At 43.4% G+C, this 21,988-nt stretch overlaps 1 protein-coding gene across 18 annotated transcripts in view; it reads right to left on the reverse strand.

Moving 5' to 3' along the window:
* The window catches only part of kcnma1a (potassium large conductance calcium-activated channel, subfamily M, alpha member 1a), a 293,601-nt gene that overhangs the window by 76,210 nt on the left and 195,403 nt on the right, over nt 1–21,988 (reverse strand). For 5 of the 18 annotated variants that reach the window (XR_008648957.1, XM_055226999.1, XM_055227003.1 and 2 more), the window contains 8 exons: nt 15,712–15,744; nt 15,399–15,479; nt 14,012–14,338; nt 12,382–12,475; nt 8,999–9,125; nt 7,475–7,699; nt 6,893–7,085; nt 4,574–4,687 (listed from right to left, as the gene is read on the reverse strand). Coding sequence is in view for 17 of the 18 variants with exons in the window: in XM_055226999.1 (XP_055082974.1) it covers nt 4,574–4,687; nt 6,893–7,085; nt 7,475–7,699; nt 8,999–9,125; nt 12,382–12,475; nt 14,012–14,338; nt 15,399–15,479; nt 15,712–15,744 (1,194 nt within the window). In the remaining variant the exon portion in view is untranslated. Of the gene's footprint in view, nt 1–4,573; nt 4,688–6,892; nt 7,086–7,474; nt 7,700–8,998; nt 9,126–12,381; nt 12,476–14,011; nt 14,339–15,398; nt 15,480–15,711; nt 15,745–19,633; nt 19,808–21,988 lie in introns of all 18 variants that reach the window. The other 13 variants (XM_033979262.2, XM_055227007.1, XM_033979258.2 and 10 more) reach the window with 8 other exon arrangements.

Below are 21,988 nucleotides of genomic sequence, written 5' to 3' on the forward strand. Positions count from 1 at the left end.
AGTTACTATTTTCGTTTGTATTTTCTATTTTCTAATTCTTATTTTATCTAAGACAGTATTACATTCTATTTTAAACCCAGTGTTTATTCGCATAGCTCATGCACAGTGCACTTCATTCACTGATACAAGCCAAAATAACATTACAGACCCATACATCTATATATTAACCGTGTACACCTTAATAACCATTGTAGAAGTCATTTATGTCATATGCAAATGAACTACTGCACCTTAAGCCAATGCATCTTGACCATTTTACAAACACAACAAAGCTAATTCGAGCACAAAATGTACAACTTTTCCATCAAGACACATTGGCGTACAAGAGACATGTGAAAGTTAAGTGCAAGGAACTAACTGATTGAAATGAAAATGATAGAGAGATTTTAAGACTTCAACAATGGCTCGGCATAAGAGTCATGCACACTAAGAGTCATGCTACTTTCAATTATGTTCTTGATAAATGGGTTCTTCACGTCAACACAAGCCACATTTATCTCAAGTATAACATTTACCTTTCTCCTGAAAATCAAACCCAAGGCACATAACACAGTCTCTTATTGTTATACAAAGCCTGTCAGTGTGTTAAAGAGCTCCAGTGTGCAAGCGACGTATGATTATTTTGTCTCTTACTAAGTTTAATTTGTAAAAACGAAAAGCAAAAAAGATTTTTTTGTCATTTGCACAGAATTTAACTTTTCATTTTTGCTTAAACTTTTTATAAAAAATAGAAGTAGGCAATTTAAGGCCCTCCTAACAGTTATTGTGTAACTTTTCTATTGGGGGTCTGCCACTTGCTTGTCTCACACAGAGGCTATAACTTTGTCTGGAATGTTTCAGGGTAAAAGAAAGATTCCAATCTGTCAATTGGACAAAATGTTGCAGGAGTGAAGACGTTTCGCTGCTTCAGTTCTAAAGCCGCTTCTTCAGTTACAGGGCATAAAGCGTCTCATCTCATGGGGACAAGCAGGTGAGGTTACTAGGTCACATTACAGGTCAGATCTGTGGTGACGCAAGCTAGGCCTGTCATGATAATTACAGTATCGACTTCTCGTTCAGTATTTGAAAGCTGGAACAATCATTTTTTGGGGTCAATATTGATCGTGTGTACAGTTTCATTGTACTACTGGGAGACTTTTGGTTAATTTTTGGAAAAAATTATAAGATATAATCCATAAAAGGGTAAATTAATAACTTTTATGACCCACTACAGATACAAACTAAGTACAAAAGTGTTTCAGTTGGCTGTTTATTTATTGCAGCTCATGTTTTGTTTTTTTTTTGTTTTTTTACAATATTGTAGATTTAGAATAGCTTTGTGGTTTAATCTATCTTGTGTTCTTGTGTCAGTGGCATAAATGAATTTCAATATTGTCATTTATCGTCTATATTGACTTCAGCTATATATCAAACTTCAACATTTTTTATCATGACAGGCCTAATGCAATACTGCTCAAAGTAAAAAAAGTTTTTTCAAGGTATTTTTGAGCAATAAAAACAGATGCAATTGAATAAATGCAAGGTTTGATGCCATAATGTAGTACATTCCAGGCAAAGTAATAACATCTCCACAGACACAAGCAGGTGGACGGCCCCATGCAAGAAAAGATACACAGTGCACTCCTAAATTAAAAATAAAAATATCACCACACAAGTTTTGCCTGACTCCTAAAAAAAAGTGTTAAAATATATACTGTAATTTTAACAGATGATTTGATCTGGATTTATTTCTCCTTTATTTAAAAAAAAAAAAGTGATCTCTTCTCAGGCTTCCCGTGCACTGTGGAACAGAAATGTCAGTCAAACAGACAAGGGGCTGATGCAAGGAGTCCCAGGCTGGAGCAGAAAGGGGGAGGAGGGAGGGGGGCAAAGAGGGGGGGGGGGCAGAGGGGCAAAAGGCTGGAGCTGCTCTGAAAACAGCCACAAGGACAGCCTGAGCGTGATCAAAGGCCTGCGCTCTGCAGACACAACTGGAGGGGGAAAAAAATAAATAAAACGAACAAAAAAAAAAAAAAATCATTAAACGGGGTCCAAAACAAGACAGTCAATTTCAGGCAGAACGAAGAGTAAAAAAATGTGTTCAAAGGGGAAGCCATGGGAGCGGACCGGGGCCTTGACTACAGCCAGATAAATCAAGACAAGCTGAGGTGGAGGGGCTGAGGCAGAGGGGCTGAGGTGGAGGGGCTGAGGCAGAGGGGCTGAGGTGGAGGGGCCGAGCGGCGGGCGAGCGGGTGGGCAGGCGAGAGAGCAGCGGGCGCGACAAAGCCTTACCCAGCTCTGTTATCATTTGTACGCTGGTGCCACACTTTTTGTCCTGACTGAGTGGGACCACTGGCAGCAGTTTGCCAGGTTTAGCTAATGGTGATGAGACAAGTGTGGAGAGGGAGGGGAGAGACGCTTGTGTTATTGACACATGTTAAAAGGGGCTTTATTATGGTATCTTCAGATCTATGTTATAATGTTTCCTCATCACAAACATACCTAGAGTTTTGTTTCATTCACACATGTTTTTCACACATCCTGCATATTTAGGCGGAGATTTTCTCACGAGCAGAAAACACTCTATTCCACCATGTGATAATACAGGAAGTGCTCCATTGTGTGTTTAAACTCCATACACCTTGGTCATATAAGTAAAAGGAGCTGTTAACTCGAAAACTACCAGTGACATCACAAGGTGGAGCATTTTGAGCTTTGGAAATGTAGAAAGACTAATAATAAAGGATTACTGATGTTAAACATGTGTGAATGAAACAAAACAACTCCACGTATCGTTTTGAGGCGGTAACAACATTATAACATGACTTAAAGCTCACAAGAATCCATTTTGTGCAATATAGGATCTTTAAAGATTCTGCAAGAAAAAAAAGAGGGATTGGGCTCCTGACCCACATCACGCCTGTCTGTTGAGAAGAAGTGAGGATCTGGGATTAGAGTGAACAAAGGGCACGCTAACACGCCAACATAGCTAACATTATCCACAGCGCACCTAGCAGCGTTAAGTCCCTGTGCGGCAGAGTGGATCACACAACACAGACAAGGTGTGCTTTTATGTTAGGACCGGACTCTAATCTGCTGCTGGCGCTCCACACACAATATATGACAGTGTAATTAGAGCGTGCGCCTGCAGCCACACACAGCAGAGCTCTGCATATACGCCGGAAAGGAACCTCCAGTCTCCATAAGAACTGTTAGACTTGTTACTTTGTCTAATGTGACCAAATTAGAGGGTGGGCGGTCCTGACAAAAATGAATATTATGTTTCTTGAGTGTATTTTTGTTTTTCTTTTTATTTCTGGCTCATGCATCTCTATGGAAATGTGCCCGCTTATAGCAAAGATGTCAGATATCATCAGTACCATTAAATTTACGACATTGAATCCCAATTTCCAAGTATACTGCCCTTTAATCAAGTACATTTAAGGCAGATTTAGTGAGATTTTTGCTAACTTTTATGTAATAACGTAAAGCTTGAGCTGTAGAGGGTAGAATAAGCAACTTCTATGGCTAATTATTGGTTCTGCTATTCACTATTACAGCTGATACTTTGAATGATGCTGTATATTTGAAAATAGGCTTACTGGGATGGTTTATAATATTTTTCTGTAGCGATATATCATGCTTCACAAATTGTTATTGTGCCAGGCTGAAGCAGATTGTTTTAACTCCTTTTGGCTTTTTAACTGCTTTTGATTAAAATGGAGATCCGCGACTTACAATCTCCAAACATAAGACTTTGTGAGAGCCAAAATGATGATTACAGATTGACTTTCACACTCAGATTAAGTCATTGCTCTCTGGTGGCTGAAGTTAAAACCAAAAGAGGTCTAATTGACTTTTTTGTTAAGTCCTTTATACTTCTTAAGCCTAAAACACTTTGAAAATGAAGTGAGATATTTTAAGTCACCATGACCTTGAAGTGAAATGTATATGTGATTATTCAGATACTGTAAAAAATACATAAGATAAATGATGTTTTGTTTATATGTGTAGGCCTTTCCCTGATGCTGTTGGATGCTCTCTACATGTAATAGCTGGCTTATTCTTCGCAGTGTTGGCCGGCTGCTTCCTCAGTGTGGCCCTCTCCGGCGGCCTCATGCTCCATTGCTCTCTAATTGGGTCAGGGGAGACAGAGTGGCCGGTCTCTGGTGCTTTCGGGGCCCCTCAGAGATCTGAAACTTTCATGAGTCCCCTGCACCGGTGGGAATACAGCCACTGCCATTGTTATTAATAAATGGACCCATTTTGCAACCGGCGCACTTTTTGTTTCTTCTACCTTTTCACTCACTTTGCTTTTCTTCCATCTCTTGGTCTCTCCATCAGGCCGAGTGCATTAGTGCTGGTGTAACTATAGACTTTAAAATGCTTGTCTGACATCTTCAAATCACATGGTGTCCTTGGGCTCAATACTTAAGTTTACTGATAACGCAAACATTTTTGAGCCTATACGGCCTTGGATGGGGTAGCGGTGGGATGTTTAGTCTTGTTTATCGGCTTTTGCGTACGGGTTATGGATCGATAGGAAGATGCATGCAACATTTAGAGGGGAAGCCTATGTTTTAAAGAGGCTCACCTAATTCTGTGATGATGGGTATGTTGGCCCCCGTGGTGACAGACGCCTGCCGGACGAAGCCATGTACTGGACTGCTGTCTGGAGACGACCTGTCCATTCCAGGAGGCGTGAAACCTGCGCAGACACATGCACAAATATATACAGCGTGAGTACATTTGGACATAATAGTGCAGTGTAGACAGAGTACAGGGTGCACAAAGGTAGACCCTCCTAAAGTGACTGAAAACTCCACTGTAGATGTCATCCTTTCAGAGGTCAACTCAGACATATTCAGCATTCACAGCTTTCCATCAATGGGTAGGCATAAATTTTATATGTTCATTTTGTTCCGACAAAAATTGTTGAAGTGGATCTTGAAAACCTTTTATGGAAAATGGCATGGCTCAGGAGCATAAAATACAAGTGCAAGTGACAGGAGTTTGAATTCACATGACTTCACATTTTTGCATTTCCTCAAAGTGACAAGTAAACACCTTAAATCTGTAATGCTATATGCATAATGCATCAGCTGTGTTTTGACATCCATCATTTAGTGCTGACTACAGCGAAATGCCAGCTTATAGTTCCAGCCATGGACACATAATGCAGGCATATATGCAGGTCACAAACTTTGAAAGGGATTGCATATTTGGAGAGTGTGTCTGGGTGTACGCACACTCTGTCAGGGAAGCCAATGAGCTGCTTACATTACAAAAGAGATCAGCTCGGCCTTTGCACCTGAGCAGACACCCAGTGGTTTAGTACACATCCCAAAGCCCTGAGCCCACTGAGGCCTGGACAATCACAAACCTTGTTATTCCAATTATTGAACAAGGAAACAGCAGAAACAGCAGAGGTTTGACACTAGAGTCAGTCAGGGAGCAGCGGCTCAGACAGAGCAAACATCAGCCTGTACATGTCCATGAAGGAGGAGCTTCTTCCTCAGAGAGGAGACAGCTCTGTAGAACCAGAGACACCACACTACTACAGTAAAGTGTGAGCAGTGTGAACACAACATGGAGACACAAGGCCTGCTGCTAAGCCTCTGCACTTATGTGAGAATATACAAGTCTCCCTCACACAGACTGGTAGTGCATCATGCATACTAGTGCTGCGTGTCTACCCTGGAGTGCACAGTTTAAATAAAGAGAATCATAACAGTACTTATCACATAAAGAGTGTATTTGCTCATAACTTACCTGTCTCCTAACCTCAGCCTTATTGTGTACTCTGTCTATTTAAGACTAATATAATGTAGAGTGTTTGTGGCCACAGGCCTCAGCTCTGGATCACTACAGGCTCACGGCCTCAGGAGAACACATGTTTACTTATTCATTTGCACCTTGTTTTTGAAATTCTGCAGACAATGTCTGAATGAGAGGAACAAGAGGAAAGAGTCCCACTAGTACAGCCTGATACAGTGTGTCTGGCCCTGTGCATGATTACATGTCACTGAGCGGACTATGTGTGTTTAAAGTGAAGTATTTATCACGGAAATGGGGGCTGATGTAAGACCCAATTATGGATGACAATAGGCCCCATCCATCGGCAGTGAGAGGACGCTGGCTGCTGAGGTGACATTGTGTGAAAAGTGCTCCCCAGAGCGCTGAGCTCTCAGATTTAGCTGTCTTATTGTTCCTCTGTGCCTGTGCTATTGACAGAGCATCACTCACTCACGGCTGGAGGAATAACAGCATTGGCATTCTCCTAAAACATGTGGAAGTGCTCAGCACTAAAAAATAATCGCCTCTTGGATCTTCACTTTGATTTGTATTTACAGCAGTCAGTGTGGCGGCACTAAATAGTGCAGAGCTAGCGGCGTGTCCTGGCTCTCGGGCTAATCATAAAGAGTGGATTACCTGTGTGATGTGCCCATAGATACACAATCACACACAGACAGAGCCAGGCTGTTTTGTTTTGACTAATGAGCAGCAGCTGAAGCGGCCTGCCTGCTGATTTGTACTGGTGCTTAATGATGATGAGGCCTGATGGGACGTCTGCAAACATCAACAATCTGCTCCACTAGATCTGCCAGACAGCAGATCTAGTGGAGAACATCAGATGACACAGTCATGTTGATGACATCATTAAAAGTATTATTAAAGAGCTTTAGCAGCGTGTAATGACCAGGGAGCAGACTGTGGAGTACTGTACTGATGAAGTAGTCACACTTTGCTACTACCTAAAGCAGGGCTCATGTGTTTGACATTGTGTGCTCCTGGTGTGGTCGTGTCATTCTCCTGTTCTGCTGTTCTTTTTATATCTCTGACTCTGTGTTTTCTCCACGACCTGTCCCCTTTGGCCAGAGGAGCACGCGGGCTATAATAGGGCTCTTCTTACCTTGGGAATTAGCCTGTAAGACTCCGATGCTGTCATCAAACTGCATAGACTTGATGTTGAGTGATGCCAAGATGCATTCCTTATCCTGCAGTGAGGCGTCTTCGATATTGTTCTGATTGGCTGACAGTATAACGCACATGTCGCAGAGGTTGATGTTGACAGCCCTTAAATCTGCCCGACTTAATGGTGTACCCTTCAGGGCGAGCACAACAGAGAGAGAAGACGCACAGGCAGAGAACACAGAACAGAAAAAAAACACACATTTAAAAAGAGAACGGGGAGGAGCTCGGGGAAATTATTTAGCAAGTGTTTCTGTTCTGAGGCACTGACATTCCGCTGATCTGACTGGGCACTGGGGAAGCAGAGACGAGCACTAATCTAAAGGCTAGTGTGCGCTGAGGGCTGTGTTGGGGAGACTTTGGTGAACATCAATCGGAGCGAGCCTAACAAGCTGGGAGCCTAATGCTGCTACAGTTTTTTGGAATAGGCCCGCTCCGAATAAGGGGGGGCTTTCGTTGCCATCATACAGTCATCATTCAGCTGCCTAAGTGTCAAAGTGTTGGCGATGTCGGTGGTACTCACGGGTAGAATTGAAACCTTGGGGAAGTTGTGTAAAGTTTCCCACTCTCTCCGCAAATAATCCAGCGAGCCCACGAAAACTATGGGCTTGAGCTCGTGGTAATGGAAGTTGCTTGCACGTAAAGGCATCACCAGGTTTCGCAGCCCCACTAAAGCGGACGTGACATCTCCAAATATACAGACCACCACATGGCCGCTCAGCACTGTCATGGAGGCTTCACTGCGCGTCTGCCGAGAGGGGGAGAGAAGACGGGGGGAGAGAGGAGGAGTGGGGAGATACGTGAGGAAGAGGAAGAGCTGAGGAAGTAGCACTGACTGTCAATTAGAGGTGGGCGATGTAACTTTTCTGTAACTTCAAATCAAAATTGGGCTGAGGTCGACTAAAGACACGTGCTGTGACTCGATTGGTCGACTAAAAAGGGGGCGTGGCAACATCTCGCAGAGCTATTACGTGTCTCTGTCTTTAATCCAAACTGAACTCTTAAGACTGTACCTGTATGGGAGTAAAAAACTACAAATGCGTAAAAAGTACTAACAGTGTATTTATATAAAGACAGATTCAACTCAATCTGTCTTTTTACATATAAATATCAAAAAATACCAACTCACTCACTAACTAACTGCTTTTGAGTCTAAAACGTTATCTAAAAGAGATAAACAAATATTAAGAACTGAAATTTGCAAAGTAATATTTTAAACAGCGGTACAAGGTCGGTCTGCACAATTTCTCTGCACTACTGGAAAATTTTGAGTTATTTTTCTGGCTATATGATAAGATTTAAGCTGAAAAAGGTTGAATTAATTACTTTTATGTCTCATTACAGATGCAAACTAATGACAAAAGTGTTTCATTCTTCTATTTATTTATTTATTGAAGCTCGTGATTTTTTACAATATTGTAGATTTAGAATAGTTTTGTGATAGTTTTTAAATCTGCTCTTTGGTTCTAAATGAGTTTCAATATTATCGTTTATCGTCTATATTTACTTCAGCAATATATCAAGCTTTAAAATTTGTTATCGTGACAGGCCTAGTATATACTTTTGTGTTTAAATGTATAGTCCACTCTTTTTGTGCAACATTAGAACCTCGACAAACATGCTTTAGCTAATATCTATTTGCAAAAAACGCTTTGGTTATAGATATCAGGCGAGGTTTTTGTTTTACAATTCGCCCACCTCTACAGTCAATGTAGTTTTAAACTTAAAAATAAATGTTCCTAAAAAGCTTATATTGTACAGAATCTTGAACCACACAGCATTCACGTAAACAATAATAGATTTCAAAATGGCCTCCTTAAGTTTATGTGCAAGCCCATGTGTGGAAGTCTCCTCACACATGCTGCGGCAGATACAGAAAACATTAAACTCACCTTGAACAACAGAGAGGCAGTGAGAGAAATGTCAATATAAATTAGTATGTGATTGTACTACTGTAGTATAAGTGGGCTTCCTCTGTCTTGGTGATACAAACGTTTACATTAGTGGTTATGGGAGGATTCAGTCTGGGCCCGTGTGCCGCACTCACCAGGATGACCTTCTCGATGTCTTTGGACGGGCACCAGTGAAACATTCCCGTCGAATCATACCTCTTCACGCTCATGTCCATGTTTTCGATTTGGTCGTTTCCGGGAATAAGGAGGGGGTCGTGTCTACTGCGAAAACAGAATTGGATAAAGAGTTGACTTTATTATCATCACAATGTTTTAATTTAGTTGAGTCTTTTGTACCTAGATTCTTTTGGTAGTAACCCTTCAGATGACAACAGTGACTTGGAGTGGCCCTGACTGAACGACATGACAACACAGACCAATTACCAGATCTTAGCCTCTCCTCCAGCGCCTGCCTCTGTGCGGTGCAAATAGTCAAAGCTCCAACAGGCTCAAACACTTTAAATATTTCAGGAATTTGCCCAATCACATTTGCTCTCCCAACTGACGGCCATGAATGTTTGAACAGTGTGTCACAACTAAACAGGCTAATCCAGTGCAGTGGGCTGCTGACTTTTATCCGCTGTAACAGTGACCATGACAGGGCTCCTGTCAGGCCTGATCCTGTGTACAGCTGCACTGTGAGAGCTCAGGCAGCTCAGAACACCGCACACTTACACTATACAGTTATCGTGTACTTATCCTTCACTACAATGCCATTTATTCATAATACAGGGAATCTAAATCTTTAGTTATAGCAGGCTGACACTAAAGTGGGGAGTGCTTGGAGACAGACATTTGAGTGAAATGGGAGAAAACATCTCCCGACTTTGACACACATCTCTCTCAGTATCACTCCTCTATCGTCTATCAACACTGTCACTGTGTGACAAGCCTTTCATGTGCTCTTCCTCTCTCTGCATTTGGGTTGCATGCTTCGCAGAAAAAGTTCAACTTAAAAAAGCTGTCAATTAGCTCCCCCCTCTCTCTCCGACCCCCCCCCCCCCCATCCCTCGCTCCTCTCCATCGGTTTGTGCAGGTGATAATAACACTGACAGCATTTAGTGTTTTTACACTCAGCCTCAATCTTTCATCCACAGCTGCGTGTTGCGCCAATCAACTCGACGAGGCTGCGTCAGTGGAGTGTGCGTTTGGGCAGGCCTGCTCACAGGGCTGACGGGCGCTCACAGGCGGGATCTGCTCCTCGCACTCTCTCTCTCTCCCCCCTCTCTCTCTATCTAGCGCTCTCTCTCTGCAGAGACAGCTATCTCTCACACAGCTGTCAGGCTGAGTGGCAGGCTGTCAGAGGCGGCCTCACTTCCCCTCCTGTGTGTGCGCTGCTCCTGATGAAGCCCACGTCACACGTGCTCCAGTGCCACGCCCAAACTACAGCTCAGAGCTCTCCTCTGGCCCTGGACCATTGTCACAGTACCCAGAGATACAATGATGGCTTGTAACAAACATTACAAAATTACATATGGATATACATATTCCGCAGTGCCCTAACAGCACGGCTGTTTTTTTTTTAAACATACAAAATTACAACAGTTTAAGAGTTGTGCTGTTATATATATAGGACAAAGATTTCCCTTGTTTGTCTAAGGTCTGTGTCTCTCTTCTTTTCTTGTCTCTTTCTTTCTCCATCTCTCTCTCCCTCAGTATATATTTCAAACACACTTGAGTTATTCCAGTGTATCACTCTGCAGTCACAAGCTTGGGATGGGTGCGCTCCCCCAATCCCTCTCTGCCAGACTATGAAGGCAGCCTCTTGCTTTGAAAATTTTCCCCATCATGCAAACTGACAAAGGCATGCTTTTCAAAAGCCCACAGCCAATCTGTTGATCATTATTTATTTACAAAGGCCTTCAGGCTGCTAGTCCTGTAAAAACCATACTTGATACGTATGCTCCCTCTCCTCTCGCTCTCGCCCAGCTCCCCCTCCTTGCTTGTAGAATAAAGTATCCCTAAGGCTACCTCAAACAATCACTTTTCATTGTGCATAAAATGCACCTTGTAAAGTACTCCTGTTTAATATATATGGTGTTATATGTTGACAGCACGGCTGCGGAGGGGGCTGTGGACTGTGATGGGTAATTTGATGTTTTGCTGAGGGCTAAGATTTAGAAAAAATCTACACCTATAACAGAGGACCTGTCATTCCAGTACCCAAGAGCCAGCAGAATACAGAAGCACCCTAAAGCAGAGAAAACTTTGACACTGCTTTGAAGCCTTTTCCAAACTGAGTAAATAACTCGCAAGAATGATTATCCGTGTGAGATCAAAGCCCAGATGCATATATTACATGGCAAACAGGGACCTTCTCCTCGGAAAGAAAGGAAAAGAAGAAAAGGTTTGTACTTTAAGTTAGGCAAACTAAAGCGCCTTTAAACAAGCAGTTAGCTGGAAATGTGCCAACATCTAGTTGTTTTCTAATGCCTCCACTCCCTCTGAGCAAGGGCATCTCAAACGATGCTCTGCTGCAGCGCAGACTGAAGGCTATGACTCTGTGTTGGGCTAATGGTTTGGCAAGTGTGAAGGCTTATTAAACGCTTGTTTAGTGAGAGAACTGAGGGGGAGGCTGACCAAAGTCCTGGACAAAACCACACAGGCATGCCAGTGCAGTAGGAGGAGGCCTGCCTGAGGGCCAGCAGGACAAACACACAAGAAAACTGGGAATAAAAGACATAGAGTATAGAATGGAAAAGGAAGGAAGCAGAATTCGATAAATGTGTGTGGTAAAAAGTTTAGTATCCAAAGACTTCTTAAAGTGTTTTGAGTGAGCTTGTTATGATGTAGAAGACTAAACTCATTAGACTCGTATCTCTACATTGTGTTGTGTTGTATCGCGACCCCTCTGTCTCTCCTCAGCGTTCCGCGTTGCCAGCCTTGTCTTTCCGCCGGAGAGCACAAAAACCCAGCGCCTTTTATCTTTCAAAATCAATTAACAGCAGCTTAATTCCGCGGGACAGGATAAAAGGAAGGTAATATTTGAATTCATATTTGATTGTGATGCTACATCTCGCATATGGCCTTAAGTACTAGAAACAGTCGTCGCAGGGGTGCCCACAATAGAGCAGTGGCCTCGGGGCAGAGTACCCGTGCGGGCCACTCTGATTGGTCGCCCGTGTCATTAGTGCCAGCATTGTTTAAGGAGTACATGTGGACCAGACTGGAGGAGGTGACAGCTGGGTTTTAAAGGAGTTTTCAAACAGCTTCTCAGAGCCCCTTTTCATGACAGGAAAGTGACTGCGGCTCTGTCATTAAGCGCTGACAGCGTGCCATCCTAAACAGGGCATTTCTCCTCTGCTTTTTGACTTCCTTAGCTCCCCTCTACTGCCACCTCTAATTTGCCCCCCTCCCATCTCAGCTCCCACCACCCTCCTCTGAAGTCGCTCCTACCCCTCCCTCTCTCCCCCTCCCCCCCGGCTCTCTCGTGCTTTTTGAAGGCGGTAGGTAAAAGAAGAATGCATCGGCGCCTTACCTCATCATTTTGGGCGAGCAGTTGGGCGAGTTCCGCATCCCTCCGTTGCGCTGCTTTTTTTTGGGCGACAGCGTTGACGGGTGCTCATCTTCGACTGCGAACACATGCAAAGGGTGTCAGCGGGACAGACAGGCGGGCAGGCAGAGAGAGAGCTGGACGTCACATGTGCACAAAGGAAATCTGTCAGTCAATCATCGCAATAATAAAAAAAGAACAACAAAAGGAAGGAAATAAACTTAAAGCATTAGTAAAAAAATTGGAAAATAGGCAGGAGAAAACCACGGAGAAAAACCAATTGGCGACTTTAAAATTGGAACGCGAGACTCACATCCCCGAACCCAAAATATTTATTCCGATTTTTATTTTAAATGGGCCCTTCCCTAAAAGACTTGGAGCGCATGGCACGGTTGGTTGGACCTGGCAGTCTGCATCAGAGGATTCATGCGTTAATTGCGTAAATGCGATGGTTCAGACTGCGCTGTCGGTTGAGGGCGTGGGCAAAAGCGATGAAGGTGAGATAAATAAATGTTATGGAGATGGCGTTTTTAATGTGTTGAAAGTGATTTTGGATTTAAATTCCGATTCCCAACGCATCATTCCTGTTCGGACATGAATGGCTCTTCTACAGGTCTACCTCCATGCCGCAAGCACTTATTATCAAACTGCATTGTGGGACAAATTAGGGCAAAATTAGTAGTGTGTATTAGATGAGTACAGTAGGAGAAGGTCAGGACTACACTCAGAAATAAATGAGACTATAAAATAACATTGATTCTCTTCATTTGACAGTTTTTGTTTGATGCTGTTGAGGCAGTGATTCTTGAGATGAGTTTCCTGTCAGCCATGTTAGACTTTGATGTGAAATAGAAGAAAAGGCTATCTGGTCTTCAAACTTTTCCAGCTGGAGTCCTAGACAGAGCAGGCGCAGTGAGGCCGTGGGCTGAGTGTCTGCAGACTTCAGTCAGGCTAACAGCAGTCTGATCTTCACTACTGTCTGGGAGTTTCAACAGCGTTTAGACAGGCACCCAGGAGCTCGCATCCACCCTGCCCTCTCCCAGTGCAAATGCCAGGAGCAGCGTCACTTCAAACCCGGATCAGTCCTTTGGTTAGAAATCAATAACACAGCATGATATTAGTGTAAATCAATGAGCGCGCCGCCAGCCCTCACTATTCCAAGCATGTGGAATCTCATTATTGTCTGAGCACCTATTCTCAGCTGTCACCTAATTCTGCTAATAAAAGATAAGAAACATGACTCTGCCTCCTAATAAAATGTCAGCCTGTGACATTTGCTTTATATAAGGGGCATTCACAATACTTACTGTCACAAATGCTTGCTACTTTACAAACAATATTTCTGTGCAATGTAATGAAAATAATCAGGGCATTAATGCTATAGGCAACAGCTCAGTGTGTTTGAACAAACGTGTCTACTTGATAAGATCAAATATAACAAAGATAACAATGCCGATATCCTAGTGTGTGGATGTAAGAAAGGCACACGGACAGGCTGTGAGTAGATGGACTTGCAGCCTCCATAGCAGCATAGCCACAGCTCTGAGGTGAGGACATGCTCAGGCAGGATGGTTACTGATGCAGCCCTGATGCTCAGGGGGACTGCAGTGCCTACTTTGGTTGTGCAGCATGGCATTACTGGGGTGGTAGCGGTATTTCACCGGCAGACTGCGGGCGCGGTTGAGCCGGCTCTCCACCAGGAGTCGTGCCCCAGACTCTGGCCCCGGCCCTGAGATACTGAGGCGCAGCTGCACAGGCTCACAGGGGCCCGCCGGGAGCAGGCTTCCTTTACGGTTATTAACAAGAGGGATGTCTGCAGAGCTGGGGCCGAGCAGGGCGTCCTGGCTGGGGTGCTGCGCGTTGGGGACCAAGGAATTTGTGAAAGTGCACCCGGAGATTTTAATAGATCGGTTCTGAAAAGATGGTCTAACTTCCTCCTTTACTGTCAAACAATGAAGAATAACAGTGTGAGAAATGTGCAGTTGTCATTTCAGCGATGGTTCACTAAATGTCTTCTGTGCAATTACAGACAGTTTTCATGCACTTCATTTTGTTAGTTCCTGTTGATAACAGTTATATAAACATACATCACTGTTAGGAAGATTATATTTTAGGTTTAATCTGTGATATTATTTTTCCATCAAAACGACATTAAATGTGTAATATAGGAGTAAACATAATGGTACATTTCCTTTTGTCTCTGCACAGCACTGGGGCGTTGTATGTATTGTGTATGATCTGCTGATGTTTATGTTTGCACATATCACTGGGCTCATGGCACACACACAGGAGCACTCTGAGTGCTTGTTGGGAGTAGCCGAGGCTGTCCCTCCCTGTGGTAGAAGGGTAGTCGGTGGTTGTTTGGTAGAAAAAGCATGCTCGGGTGGCCCCGGGCGATAAACAGACGTTTATCCCAGCCGTCAGCTGCCTCCTTGATTTACGGGGCGCCACCGATAGCTCCTGGATTCATCTGGCCCTTGTCAAACACGAGCAGCGTTAGAGAGCGCTCAGCCGCCCTGGCAGCTCCACTGTGCATTCTGAACAACCCAGACGGCAACTGTCCCTTCCTCAAATGCTAATCACATGATGGTACTGTCCTGCACGCACGCCTGCTCCGATCACCCCCACCCAAAGTCAAGAGTATGATGGGCGCAGGAATAGCAGAGGAAAATGTGTGCTTTGGTATGAGAGCTGAGCTGGCCCTGCCGCTACAGTGTGTGTTGCAAGAGCAAGCTTTGGCCCTGCATGAAACAGTGCTTTAGCCCATGCATTTTTCTTCAGTTAAATGAAATGGCATTTGCTTTTAGTTTGGTTAAAGAGGCAGCCACTATACTGGTAAAGATAGTATAGGATGAAACCAACACAAAAGTCCCTATGCTCAGTATCAGTGAGATTAAAGGAGAATTATTATGTAGAAATTACACAGACATGAAATGCTTGACAGAAGACATAGCACTCTCAAAAGAAAGTGTACTTAACCATAATGTTTCTAAGAGATTTACCTAAATTGCAATCGGCTTTGAATCGCACCCCAGTCTCTTTTTGACTTCCACTGTTCCCTGGTGTTGTAGCGCCATCTGCTGCTAAATGCAGCACAATACAAAAAGAATATTTGAAGCAACTACACAGCACATTATTAGCACACACAATATTTGATTAATTGTGTTTAACTGAGAAATTCTATCATTTTATAACTTATGACACACTAAACATGGTTTGTGATACCATTTACAAGAGTAGTTTAATTGAAGGCACATGACAGTGAGGAGACTAGAGTCTAAGACAAGTGTAGCAGAGTGAAGAGGACAGACTTACGTGATGTGAGATATCCATTATACTTATATTTGGCTGAGGAGAATGCAAAGACAGTGGCAGGTCACACACAGGACAGAGGATGTCATGAAACATTCAGAGAGGCACGGCACTACAAACGCAGATGGGGAGGACAACATGGTGGTGATGGAGTGGAAAGGATGGAAGTAATGAACGAGTGTGCAGAGCATCACAACGACTACACTGTGTGATCAGAAGTATGACATCAACACAGAGGCGCCACTCATCAAGTGACTGTGGCGAAGAGGTTTCAATTCAATATTTAGTGAGGACTTTGCTATGACATGAAATTAAAGAAATGTTTCATACTTGTATTTCCTTGGAAATGTTGACTATATTTTTGATCAAATGTAAATGTAATGAGTGAACACTATGATGTTCTATATTGCATGTAACATCCACACCACAGACAGCAGACCATTACTATTCAAAACAGCCTTCCCAAAAAACAAGGACTTCTAATGTTTACATACAATCCATTTTTACATTGCCAAGATCCGACTGACTGATCTTCCAGAATGTGATTTTATTTTGAGGAGCCGAGTCCTGGTGACTGCAGCAGACTGCACAGAGCTGTGAGCTGCAGTGTCTTGCAGCAGTAAAGGTCACAGAGAGGGCCCAGGGCTGGCCTCTGACACAGATCCTCAAACACAGAACCACAGTGGCCCTGGCATCTGTCTCAGGCGATCTGCCTGTTCCACACAGCACACACGCTAACAGGCTAACGGGCTAGCATCTGGGGCAGGGCCAGGCAGCACGGGACAGAGGCTGCAGAGGACTGGGGAGGGGCACCCCGTCTGCCTGGTGGACAGCAGCTGTCAGGCCAAGTTTGGTGATGGACCAGCAGGGCTGGGAAAATGAAAATGCAAACATAATTTCTGTGTCAAGAAAGATAAGATCTCCAGCAATGAGCAGCAGATGCATCCTCATGTGAAGACACACACATGTGTATGGTGTATATACAAGATCAGCTCGAGACATAACCCAGAGGCCAAGAGCCCGTAGGCACATACAAGATGTAGGCTACATGAGCCCAGTGTCTACTTTACATCTCCACTGATGCTAGTACAGAAACACTGACACTTCTATCAGCACGTTTAAGTCACACAACAATTTATGACCCACCACTGATGTAAAGATGAACAAAGATATGTCCAAAACCCTATAGAGGAGAATATTCCCATCTCATAGTTATACTGTACAATCAGTAAAAGCATGGCAGGACCAGCCACTCCAGTGGGGTTCATGTGGATTTCAGTGAATTGTGTTGAATGGGCCTAAATCACAGACCACAGTACATTCAATGACAGAGCACTCTCCTGGAAGGGCTCTGCTTAGAAAAGTCAAATCAGCTTCATATGTGCAGCAGGATGAGGTCATAGTGGATAGAGATGTCTTATCCTCTCGCTCTGGTGGAAAAAGAGGGAAAATGGGCAACGGAAATCCAGCAATCCCTGACAAAGCCCGATGCACCCCTCCACTACACTCACTTTGTTCAGACAAAGTCGGAGCTAAAAAGGGGGTCGAAATCTAAGACAGTGGAGGCTTTCCTGAAAGCCAACAGGGGCTGAGCAGGAGTGAGATCAGTAACCATGTAATGGCCAGTAATTGGTACCGAGGGATATGAGCACAGGCCCAACTACAAGAGGCCAAGCCAAACTCATCATGGCATGTTTGACACTAATCTGGGCTGAGGCGGCGGACGCTGGGAGAATGTTGAGAAGGAAATCAGATCTGTGCGTCTGAACCCAGGGCTTTGATAGCTCCGTCTACTGCTGCCATGTCTAATTGACGGACAATTCTGTATTTCCCATTGACTTAAGAGGAAACCAGGAGGGAGGAGGGAGGTTCAGTCCTTTTCTTTATCAAGCCATCACGTTCTATTCTCTTTCATTTACGCTCATTTCACCTGGACGAGCAAGGCTCTGTCCGTTTAGAGATTTTCGTTCACCTGGTCATGCTAACAGACAGATGTTTTAGCTCTGTTAAATTTTACAAATCATTTTAAAGATATTTTAGAGTTAGCACAGATAAATTAATTACCTTTAGAATATATTTTAAAATGCCAACTAAATCTCAGATACATTTAGTCCAGAAAATAATTAGAATTTTCAAACTAAATTACTCAGAACACTTACTGGACCTTTGAACACATGCACAATGCACTAAACTGGTTCTTTCCATATTAATGAATAGAATAAAATGGCGTTGAAAATGAGTATAGTGTAATGATCTGATATTTTGTGTTTAGTTGTTTGTTTTGTTGTTCTTGTAACTATGTGTAAATTGTCCATAGACTGTATATATAAATGTACATAGTTAACTTGCTGGTCGCCATGTTCCAAATAGGAAGTGATCATGGGCATCGCTTCTGGCTCCAGTGACTCTGGCTCCAATTCACTTTCTATTAAGAAACTGTGGCCCCTCTCTCTGTAACTGCTGCTGTCAGACTCATCATTTTGGTTTTAAAATGTCTCTACTAACCCGCTCTACATGATCCTAGTGTTTTTATTTCACTATTGTGTCTGTAAATCAAGACTGAACATTAATTACAGACAAATCAGGCGTCTTCTTCCCCTAACGTCGTTTCTGCTAGCGTTAACAACAGGTTTGATTGACAGCGTTGCTAAGCGCCCGCTCCCTCCTAAACCAGTGGTGCAGGTGGGAAGGGGCGTTACCGTCAACAGCATCGCTCCGGATTGGCTCTTTTGTTGCTATGATACTCACCGTTGGAATTCCAAATATGGAACTCCAAACTGGCCCCTATAAATGCTCTAGCCTCAATGAGCTTCATTTGACTGGAGCTGAACGCTGTGGGTGACGTCACACTCACTTAGTCCACTTCTTTACACAGTGGTTGTGGTTAATGTATCTGCATTTGTCTGTGACACTTGGTTGCTATGTCGACGAGTTGATGTGGAGGTGCTATTGGTCAGTCACCGGTCTGTTCTGGAGACTGGCTCTAGTGAGTTGAGTCTGCTGTTGTTTTGCTCTTGTTTTGGTGTGGGTTACGGCCTACAGTAGCTCTTGTGTTCAGAAAATAAACAACCAGAAGATATTCAGTGTGTTTCCTCACACCAGAACACTACTATATTAACTTCAGTTACAGTTTCATTGGAGCATGACCGAACGAGTCTCTGGAGCTCGTCACTTTTATTATTTCGTAAAAGTTATATTTGTCCATACATGGATTCAGTCCTCTTTGGCTATCTTTTACTGAAAAAAATATATTGATGAAAACTGATGATAAAATTAACAGATTGTTAGTGTGAAGTGATATTATGAATATTATATCTTCTGAAAAAAACAACAACAACAATACTCCGTAAGTTAAAAAAGAAAAGTTTAACCAAAAATAAAACTGAAAACTTAATTGAATATCTCCAAATATATGCACATCCTTTAGGTACGATTAACACACACCAGAGAGTAGTAGACTTGTGAGAAGCATTTGAGTGCGCACACAGACCTTACCTTGGACATTTAGAACCACACCAAACACCAATGCTTCAAACCACTGCCGGACTGATGCAGCATGCGGTGACCACTAGACCGCAGAGTCACAGAGAACGACACGAACCCACAACACCCACTCACACAGATGGACAAGCACACGCACACGTATGTACCACGAGCACACGCACACGTATGTTACCCATCTCGACCACATCAAGCTAAATCAAAACTATGAGTTAGCTCAGTTAACCGCTGGTGTGTTTCTCCAACCGAAACAAACCAATCGCTCAGAAATGGAGACAAATCAACGTAAAAGCACACAGCATGGAGACAACGCACACTTATAGACGACACTGCGGACACACATTGAACGGAAAAGTATGGCGCTTACACGGAATACACGGAATACACAGACACGTAACAGCATGTGTGGGGCGGTGTAACTTACAGGCACGTAAAGTGGTTGCGCAATCATGAATAGAGACAGAGGACAGTGGGTAGGCCCTCTGAAGGGTGTCCAAGTTACTATGTACACTGCCTGACATGCAAGAGCAGTCGGGTTCTGAGCGGCCGCAATCAAAACAACATGCCAGTTTCATTCGTTTGTAGACGGACATCTTGGCTACAGTCATGTTTTGGGATGAGAGGAGAGGAAAAGCAGCAGGTTAATGGCAAAAAGGAGAAATCGTTCAATCCGGGGGGAAGTCGGAAGGTATAGTCATCAGAAAGTGCAAGCCTTAGACGCCACAGACTTGAACGTCAACTTTGGTCAAATGTTTGGTTTGTGTTCCGAAAATTTCGATTCAGTACAATATAATTCTTCGAGGACTGATTTTTGTGATTGTATTCGTGAGGTCAAGCTGCGCGCTAAGGCTGTTAACAGAGCATAAGGCAAAACAATGGGGAGAAGGGGATGGGGAGGCATTCATGAACAGGAGCAATGAGCAATGCAGTAGAGCAGCAAACCTCTAACATGTGTCATACATTTGTACTTCCTCTATGCGTTGGGGTAAAGGAGTGGATCACGTACCTGTATCCCATCATGCAGCTGGAGCAACTCTGACCAAGGCATTACGCTATAGACTACGTCACGCTAGAGAGGCTGATTCATGCCAAATCGGACGGCATTTCACTGCTGCGCTCCCAAAGGGCCTCACTGTTTGTGCGATACAAGTTTTCTGATGCACAGACTCATTTATTGTTTGTACTAAATATATTATACCAATTTGTGGGTAGTTTACTTTGCAAATGCACCCATGTCTGTATTTTTAAACATTTGTTTTTCTTTGGTAGTTCTGGTAGTGTTCAGATTCTAAAATGTGATGAAGTCTTACACCCAGATGAGGGACAAGAGCCAGATTTTTGCACTGAAAACCATGTACTGTCCCATGAAACATCCAAAAAGTGAATTTACAGCTGTTGAAGCTGATTTATAATGGTGATTATTAGACCCAAGATCTCACTGAATTACAAAAAAATCTGCATTTTAACAGTATTCATTTTAACTGCCCTCATCTGTGTTAAATATTATGGTCTAATGTGTAGTTCATAATATGGAACGAGCATGTCTAATTATTAGCTTGTTAGCATGCCTGAAAATGGGTACAATTAATTGCAATTGCATCAAAACTGCTATTTGAATTGCAAATATCAAGTTGCAAAGGTTGGTAACACTGTAGTTTAGACGTCTACAAACTCTAATTAGTTGTTTAAGCAATTCTTCTCTCAATGTCAAAGTTACTGAAAGTGATTCAAATGTGTTCTGTTCACTAAATCCTAATTTGAACACAAACTACTCTAATTGCACATTACAAATTGATATTTCTTGAATCGTGCAGTGCTACCGTTGCTAGTTGCCGTCTTAGTTGCTGTCGCTGTGCTAAAGCGTGAAGCCCAGACGAAGGCCGCAGTGAAAGTCCCCAGAGGAGCATGTGTGGATTACTGTGACTCCGGGCACAAACAGCCCCCGTGCTCTGCTCTTTCATTGGCCAGGTGCAGAGCAGACGGCGGCCTAATGCTGTCTGTCTGGCACCTGTCGGTATCTTTGACTCCAGAAGTCACGTTCGCTGATAAGATGTTGCGTGTGAAGTCATAGAATTGGCCAATGAGAGAATAGGAGATCCTCATAGGGGCTGTTGTATCCCGTGGCATGCCTTATGAGCTGAGCATGCAGAATCTGTGCTAGCGACAGAGAGGACAGAGGAAACTGTTGACCATAATCACACAGTTGTGCACATGGCAGAGAGCGGCAGAGGAGTGGGCCATGCTCACACCAGTGACTTCAGAGTCTAAGGGCGCCTGGACACAGTGACTTTACAATGGGACTTTGGACATGTGATAGGAAAGCAATGGAGTAACACAGGACACACACACACATATACACACAAAAACACACATATATATACACACATAGAAACAACATGTCTGACTTCTGACTTCACAAATGCCCAGATTCTCCCTACAGGAATATGGGGCTCATAATAAAGGCGTTCTAAGAGGGTCGTCTGTGTATAGTACAGAGCGGGTCACCATATTTCTTGACAACATTTTCAGCAAGAATGTAACAAATTGTCCAAAAGCATCCAAAACCTCCCAATTAGTGAGAATAATTATAAATAAATCGGTGAGTTTGCATTTTTGCTGAAGTTGTTAGGGCCATTATATTTCCTCTACAAACATCACACTTGCAGAATTAAGTGGGTGTTTTTCTGGTCAAGCGGCACCATCTAGTGGCAATCTAAGGCTATTTCCCAGTCCGTCACTAACACTGAAAACAACAGTGAAGAGTGGCCCTGCTGCAGTG

This window comes from Periophthalmus magnuspinnatus, chromosome 15 (assembly GCF_009829125.3).
Source record: "Periophthalmus magnuspinnatus isolate fPerMag1 chromosome 15, fPerMag1.2.pri, whole genome shotgun sequence".
Classification (NCBI taxonomy): Eukaryota; Metazoa; Chordata; class Actinopteri; order Gobiiformes; family Gobiidae; genus Periophthalmus; species Periophthalmus magnuspinnatus.